This window comes from Populus nigra, chromosome 16, assembly GCF_951802175.1.
Source record: "Populus nigra chromosome 16, ddPopNigr1.1, whole genome shotgun sequence".
NCBI classification, from domain to species: domain Eukaryota; kingdom Viridiplantae; phylum Streptophyta; class Magnoliopsida; order Malpighiales; family Salicaceae; genus Populus; species Populus nigra.
Genome location: NC_084867.1, coordinates 8,612,274 through 8,620,883, shown reverse-complemented (window position 1 = coordinate 8,620,883; position 8,610 = coordinate 8,612,274). Strand labels below are relative to the sequence as shown.

At 32.8% G+C, this 8,610-nt stretch overlaps 1 protein-coding gene across 2 annotated transcripts; it reads right to left on the bottom strand.

The window, feature by feature from the left end:
- Positions 1-3,409: 3,409 nt before the first annotated feature.
- LOC133675846 (pentatricopeptide repeat-containing protein At1g18900-like) lies at positions 3,410-7,984 on the bottom strand. 2 transcript variants are annotated; one of them, XM_062097363.1, is made up of 3 exons: positions 7,801-7,984; positions 6,969-7,164; positions 3,410-6,398 (listed from the first exon to the last, which is right to left on the bottom strand). In XM_062097363.1, exon 3 carries the CDS (start codon positions 6,383-6,385, stop codon positions 3,671-3,673), a length of 2,715 nt encoding a protein of 904 aa, XP_061953347.1. In that variant the 5' UTR covers positions 6,386-6,398; positions 6,969-7,164; positions 7,801-7,984; the 3' UTR covers positions 3,410-3,670. The 2 variants fall into 2 exon arrangements, with proteins under 2 accessions (XP_061953347.1, XP_061953346.1); XM_062097362.1 differs by lacking the exon at positions 6,969-7,164 and having other exon boundaries at positions 7,801-7,983.
- Positions 7,985-8,610: the final 626 nt, after the last annotated feature.

Sequence of the window (8,610 nt, the reverse complement as noted above, 5' to 3'; positions counted from 1 at the left end):
TTTACAGAATAAAACTGTGTTATCCTTCTCTTTTTTTTCTTTTTAATTTCAGGGTGAAAGAAGGTTAGGTGTGATCATGTGTTTGGATGCCTTGAAATTGTTAATTTTTAAAGTATTTTTTATTAAAATAATATTTTTATTTTTTTAGAGTTATTTTTTATATTAACTTTAATCTAAAAATATAAAAAAAATTAAATTTTAAAAAAACATGATTCTAAAAAAAAGATTAGATGGGTATTTTAGAAATATTAATTTTTTCTTTTTAAAATTATAAATCAAATGGGTTTACCTCTAAATTATTTTTATAATATTTTTAGAGATTCAATTTTTAACAGTTATGAAATTTCATTAAAATTTTTAAATTCAATTTAATTCATAAAATTCTAAAAATTAGTGTTAAACATGTTTTATTCAGGAAAATAAACGGTTATTTTACTTGTGCACAAAGAGAAGTTTATAAGAAAAGGACAGGATTTAATTTAATTGTATTGGTTATGATTAAAATTTACATTTTCTTTTTAAAACTCTTGTTTATTGCTTTTTTATTATTATTAAAAAAAAAACCAAGAGATTTCAGTGTTTTGCTGTGTACATGGACTTAATTGCTGCATTATTAAAAAAACTAAGAGCTTATATAGTGTTTTTTTTCAGTGGTAAGAGCTTGGAACTAAGGGGTTTGTTCCCTTTTAGGTCTCAGGTTCAAACCCTATGACTGCTCATATGATGGCCACTGAAGGCTTACATGGTCGTTAACTTCAGGACCTGTGGAATTAGTCGAGGTGCGCACAAGCTGGCCCGGACACCCACGATAATCAAAAAAAAAAAAAATAAGAGGCTATATAGTGTTTTACTATACACACAAATACATAACACCGTGTGCTGGAGTACATTGATGTCTTTTCCTTTCCAAAAAAATATATATATCATTGAACTTCTTATTGGAGCATGTCAGTGTTTTATTAAAATTTATTAGTTATTATTAAGTTGATTATGAATAAACTAATCTTTTATCTTTTTAAAAACAAGGTATAATAACTAAATTATTTTAAAAATAAAATTTTTAAAATTAACATCTAGATGTTTTTTTTGTATTTTCATCATAGGTTTTTTAGCTATAATCGAGTTGACGAAGGAGCAAGTTAGTATTTTAATAAATATAAAATATCATTAAAAATTAAAAAGTGACTAACATGTGTGACACATACACCAATGTATGAAGAGCCTCCATTATCTTTAGACGTCGCATGAGATGTTTCTCGATAGCCAAATACTAACTTTCATAGTAGTTATAGGAGAGACGCACCAGGCTTTTCCATGTAATGGGGCACATGTTGGCAAAAGAGTAATGGGATGACTCTAATTAACTATTTTATCTTCTTCCTTTTCTCTCTGTCTCGGGTTTGGTGTTTGCCTTTTTAAAAATTAAATATGTTATGTTAATTTGTATTGTATCAATTTTGGTTATTTTTTTTCTTTTTATTTATTTTGATTTATTTTTTTTAAATTTATTTTGTTTTTCAATTTCATCCCCTCAACATTTGACTTCATTTAATTTTTTTTATCTAATCTGGTTATCAATTTTTTATTGTTATTTTATATTTTTTTATCCCTTTCTTGATTTTTTCTATTTTTCAATCTTGTCCTTATTTTTTTATTTCATTTCATTTTTATATTAAATTCAGTCTTCATTCTTTTGATTGCTATTTGTTTTGTTTTTTTAATCATTTTCTTGATTGATTTTTTTTTCAATTTCATCCATCAATATTTGGAAGGTTAAGATTTTTGCTTTGTGATTTGACTTTGGGTTTTTTAAGATCTATTTTTTTAATTTAATTATATCATTCAATATTAGGTTATTTAGCCTTAAGCTTCATGATTTTTTCTACTTTTCTTTCCATGAGGTTATCTCGATCTCATGTGCTAGGTCGCAAGTTAGTCAAGTTAACTCGGGTTGATTGAATTTTTTTTAATTTCAATTGATATTTTTTTTAGTTTCGTCTTTCATCATTTAGTTTATTTGAGAGTTGACCTTCATTATTTTATTCAATTTCTTATGTATGAGGTTATCCTGATCTTACAACCGAGCTGCGAATATGGCATGCTGACTCGATTGTTCTTTTTTAAAACTGATTTTTTTTGTTCGTCCTTCAGTATTTGATTTATTGGTAATTAAGCCTAAGATTTTTTTTATTTTTCTTTTTGTGATGTTATTTTATACTCATTTAATTCCTTTTTTTGTTATCAAATAAGGTCCTTAAAATCTTTTAATAGTATCTAGAAAGTATCTTTTTTATAATATTGACAAGCATTTATTTATTTTATTAGTCATAATTGTTTTTTCATTGGTTTTTTATAATAATATTATTAAAATAATCAATTTTATTAAACTTATTCAAATCAATAACTAAATCTTATATATTTTTTATTTATTTAAAAATACTATCATTATCTAAGCAATTTTTTCATGTTTGGAAAAAAAACTACCTATGCATTGACATAGCACGAACACCTTTGGACTAGAAACCTTCAAAAGATTGACCATCTGAATTTTAGGACTACCGATACTGTAAAAAAATTGTGTGAAGCACGTCCGGTTAAAAGAAAATTAATAAAATATCATGGATAATTTTTCCAATTTCCAATTTGACTTTTTTACAGGCGTTGATTTGAACTAGTGCGGTGGATTTGAACTAGTGCGGTGGTTGCAAGTTGCAGTAACCTCTAATTATTTTTTAAATATATAAGTTTTTAAAAAAATATAAGTTTGATAGAATAAATTATATATTTTTATATATTTTATTTTGTTTTGTCTCTATAACCAAATATAATGCAAAGATAGTCATTTTCTTTTGAATAACACCACCAATCACAATTCTATATGTCTTCTTCTTTATCTTTATTTTTTTTGTTCTAAGAATTTTTTTTATTCAAATACAATATTTCTCCATATAAAAAATTAAAAAACTACTTTTCCAAATTTATACCAAGTTTAGAAAACATATTTTAGAGGTTTTTTATAGTTTTTTTTTACAAGTTTTTTTTACCTTTTTTAAAATAAAAAAAATGAACAATATATATATATATATATATAGATTTCTTTTATATACAAGCAAAAGATTAAAATTATTTTTTATATTTAGTTAAATTTACTTTTTATTGTAATTCTAATATAAAGATTTTATTTTGTGCGTTAACAACATAACTTTTTCATGATAATTTTTAATTTGAATAAAATAAAATTAATAATTTACAATTAGATTATGGTGAATATAAAATATTAAGAAGATTATTATAAAATACAGTTCTGATTTTTTATGAAATACAATTGTAATAATCTAATTGTAAATACTGAATTACAGTCTTAGGATGAAGATAGAAGTATGAAGATATAACAATTACAGTCCTAGGATGAAGATAGAAGGATAGCCAAATATTTACAACAATGCAAATACTCCAAATAATCAACCGCAAGGGCCTCACAGAAGCAGCAAAAGCTGCGGTAGAATAGAGCCCTCACAGAAGCAGCTAAAGCTGCGGTAGAACATAGCTACCAAGATGTCAGAATAAAACTAAAATTGCTGCTGCAAATAACAACACATATTAGGCATGTGATACAGCTTCACTGGTACTCCCGCCACAACAAAATTGTGCCTACACTACAAACAATCGCTTACAATAAATGCATCCGCTCCACGTAAGATTGGAGCAACCATCTACTAAGAGGTTCTCCGCACCCTACAAAACACCCAGTATTGCCATTTTCTGTGAAAAACGGAAAGCTGAAAATATGCAGCAATTCCTGCACTGCCTGTCTCACAAGGGAAGATCCTGTCACCCTGCTCCGACGGCCCCATCCAGTCACTATATCAATACGACTGGGGATAACACCTGAGACTAGCATCTGGCGGCGAAACCAAGCAAGTGTTCTAGATAAAGCTGTTACGGCAGTGCCGTCAGACATAACATGGAGGTTAATAAGCCAATAACATGAACTTTTCTCTTTGACTGCATCTGGATATACATTCCTCTGTGCAGCTATCTCCCAGACCGAGCCAGCCTCCTCCTTGAGCCCTGACTTATGAAGGAAGTCCACCACTGCATCTACAAGTCCCCTCTTGCTCTCTCTATCCTCACTATGCATCATATCCAAGAACTTGCTCACATGATGCCTCACATTTTGACCATCAGGTCCAGCTGACGGCAAAGATGAAAGGAACATATGTGCAGGGTGGCCAGTGACTGACATGAGCTCACAATAACATCCCATGTCATAAGGTGATCGTGCCTCTGTACAGCAGCTGAGGAGCAAGGTGTAAGTCTGCAACGATGGATTTAGACCCAAGTTCAGCATGCTTTGCAGCAAGTTATAAGCATCTGGCAGACGATTCACCCTCAGGAAAGCACTGAGCAGGGAGTTGCAAGTTGGCACATTTGGGCACAAACCAGCATGGAGCATGGCTTGATACCATTCCCAAGCCTTTTCAACATTTCCAGCCTTTCCCCACAAGTCAACCAGAAGGCCATAGACAGGTTCATCAGGCACCCAGTTCTTCCGTTTCATCTCAGAAAAAATTGCTTCTGCTTCATCAAGATATCCAGAGTGTCCAAGCACCTCCATCACTATGCTGTAAGTCACTTTGTCAGGTTCGAATCCAGCATTCTGCATGTCACGGTAAAGCTTTAATGCATTCTGGTAATTCCTTGCCTTGGCTTGCAAAGCAATCATGATATTGTATGTTACTAAATTGGGAACACAACCTTGTTCAACCATCTCACAAAATAGCTTGTCAGCAGCTGCTAAATGGCCAGCTTTTCCAAGGCAGTTTATCATAACACTATAAGTGAATGTGTCAGGAGAAAGGCCAGCTGCCTGCATTCTTTGATACATCTCCATAGCAAAATCAAGAAACCCAGCTTTTGCATGGATATCAATGAGTGTGCAGTAGGTGACTCGGTCAGGTTCACACCCAGCCTTCTGCATTTGATTGAACACTTCAACTGCATCATTCAGGTAGTTCGCACGGCCATAACTGTGAATAAGACGATTGTATGTCACAACAGTAGGTTGGCATCCATCCCTGACCATCTGATCAAGCAATTTGTTAATTGCAAAAAACTGCTTTGCACGGCCAAGGATGCCAACCATGGTTGTGTAAGTGTAGCCATCATGCTTGAACCCAGGTAGCTGTTTCAACCAATGGAAAAATCCAAGAGCAACAGTATGATCCTGAAGCTGTTTTAGAACTTGGTTAGCTTGATAGGCATCCATATGACAATTAAGATTTACAAGAGCCTCCTCCGCTGAAGGACCCCACCTTAACTGTCTTAATATCTGAGAAACATTTTCTACAACATGCCCAGTGCTTACAAACTGCCTAGCACTTCGAGCTACTACAGCTGGCATTTTAGTATCTCTCGAGGGTCTTCTGTAACCATCAGTGAATGGCTTCCCAACATTTACATCTGAAGTATCTACATTGGAATGAAATTTTGACACTAACCGATTTGGTTGAGCTTTTAACCTCTGAGGTATGGTTCTCCTCTTATCAAATGCATCTGAAGGTAAACTATGACTATCCAATGAACTATCAGCAGCAATACTTGAAACTTGTTTGAAACCTCTAACAAAACTTGATTTGTTGCCCCTATCCTTCATAGAGTTGTAGTTAACAGCAGCATTTGACCCCACTGGTATCTCTGCAGATGAATTTGGATATGCCTTGGTGAAGTTCTCTCTCCTGATGGGTTTTACATTTGAAGACTTTATATTGGAAAGTTGCCTGGTAGGGTCAATCATGCAGTTGATGGTTGAGTTTATTACAGTTCCATCTGATGTAGGAAGCTTGTAGTTCACTAAATCAGACAGAAAGCTGACTGCTGCAATACCAACTCTCATAAACTGGTCTGAAATAGGAGGAGAAGAGTGTCCTACATCCTTTTCAGCAATATCAATGCCAATCGCATAACTAACACAACCTGACATTCCACAAGAGCTATGAGTAGATGCAACTTGTGGTAAAGAATTTGGGTGTTCAACACTTGCATCTTTTTGAGAGCCCAATAACTTTACGGCATCTCCTGAAACTGAATTTTCTACCCTTGCTGATGTTTTGGATGCTATGGAGGACCTTTTTTGTGGAAGTAGAAAACTGCTTCCATCTCCTGAAACTGAGGCTTCTACTCTTGCTGAAGTTTTAGATCCAAAATTGGATGGCTTCTGTGCAAGTAGAATACTGTTTCTCGGTTGCTGCCTTGTTGAAACACAGGTTTCATCTTCAGAGCAACTGCATGAAGAACTACCATCTGTAGCACTGCACCGCGAACCACTTAGAAAAAACAACCTTGCACTGCTGGAAAGATTACCGAGTTGCTTTGCCCTTAACATGATCTGCTGACCCCTGCACAAAATGGTTTTTATGAAGGATTATTAAAATAGATATCATGATACTAACACCCTGACATCTCCAGGAAGAGGATGTATTTCTTGGTTGCTGTGTGCTACTGTACCACCAATATAAGGATAGCCTGCTCAAGGATCAGCAAAAGCCAAAAGCTCATAGAATATGCAAAATGAGCAGCATGCAAAGTTAAAATTCCATCAAAAAATAAAAGAAGGAATCTTGGAAATGCAATAGCTTATAACCAAATTTATGAGTTGGGTTCACGAAGATGAACACTTCTAAAGCATGTATGACATTTGACAAACCAACAAGTAAATTTATTTGCAATGCACACTGCATGAGTACGTTGCCGTTGTAGCAGACATGAATACAGTGACAATATAGCAGGAAGCAATTTAATGTGCTTTCATGCATGAAGGGAAAAGAAGAGGCTACGCAGTGGATAAAATCAGGGTCACAAAAGCAGTGCAGTGATGTGGTGACCACTTTAGCATGAGGAATACGCTGCCCGCAATCTCTCAAGGGCAGTGATGTATTGCTTAAAGAAAACAAAAGATCAGTTTTTACCTACTCAATTAGCTCCAAAACTACCATTTTAAAGGGGACCATCAACGATCCCGAATTTGCTTGTTACTCAATGTATATAAAAATCAAGACGCCACTGCAAACAAGTAAGGTTGTGACTCTATGCATATAAATCTGCTACTCCAAAAACTGTGTATGTATTTTGGGTCTCGTTCCACCGTCACTGTGTTGTTCAAATCTATCCAGCCAACCCAGAAAAAAGAAAAGGCAACATTAGACAATCAAACCTCAAATAAACAGAAACTTTAAGTGAACAATGAACAGATGAATTTAGAAGTTATTTCCTGTCTCAGAACGGTCGGAGCTACTTCAAAACACCAAGAAGCAAATAAATTCATCAACTTAAATGATGCGAATGTCTCGAATCTGTATCAAGCTCATTTCTTTTACACAAAAAACGCTGGGAAAAGCAATCATTTCAAATACATACAAAGAAAGAGTGAAAAAACAATCGTGAAAACCTGTGAAACCACTAATGTTTATATCATAAATCGACAGAAAATCCACACGCTCAATTAATCATCAAATTGCATTCTTTAAGACATCCAGAGTTGCTTTCTGAAAAAATGAACAGATCTTTACCCCTAAGAAATTGATCTTTTCATATACTAGCACAGAAAAAAAATCAATACAACACATCAAGTAGATTTCCACATACGAGAAAAAACAAACAAGATAAGACAAACCCATGTTCTCAAACCTTCATATATATAAAAAAAACTACCAGAATAACAAACAAAGGGTGATTGCAACCACAACAATGGAAACCCGGTAAAGAAAGCAAGGCAAGAAAAAACATATTAAAAGGGAGCACCTGAAGCTGGTGTATAGGCTCCTGAGTTGTTGTAGAGAGAGAAACGTTAAGAGGTTTCAGAGAGAGAAGCGGCTCTGCTCCCTCTGGCGTCAACTGAGTTTTTTTTCCAAGCAAGTTGGGGGGGCGTAAGGTGTTTAACCTTTTGATTTTGTACTGACCTTGGTTTTTTTTCTCACCCTACATTTTATCTTTTATATGCACTGTTGTGATTTGAAACTCGTGACTGGCAAGTTACCTTGAAATTTGATTTGTTTTCACCCATTAATGTGTGAAGGAAACCTTGCATTAAATAAATACAGAAATTTCGTTGATAAGGAAATGGTTTATGGGGGAAGAAAGAGATTACTTTTTCTTAAAACTGTGGATAAACATAAGAAAATAAAATTCATACGAGTTCGAAAAAAAAACAAATATGAAAAATTACTTGAACATCCTTTAGGTTATTTTTTTCACTTTGTTTTTATTTTTTTAAAAAATTATAGTTTATTAATACATAACACTTTACATCTTCAATCAAATAATTTTTTTTTTAATTATTTACAATATTTTCATTGTATTCCAATTAATAACTAAAAAATTCTTATATTAAATATTATAACTTTTTCATTAAACTTATAATTACTATTTTGCCATCAAACTAGTATTACAATTTTAAAAAAAACTAAAATTTCATAATTGAAATTAAATCTAACAAAATCAAATTCAACTTCATAAAAGAATAAAATTATTATCCTCAAACATTTCTTTTAGAATTTATTTGGAAATGCGATAAAAATAAGGCTTCAAAGTGTTTTATATTTGAAAATATAT

Excerpts from the sequence above, each read along its gene's own strand:
- LOC133675846 (XM_062097363.1), bottom strand. The coding sequence starts at position 6,385 with ATGTTAAGGGCAAAGCAACTCGGTAATCTTTCCAGCAGTGCAAGGTTG.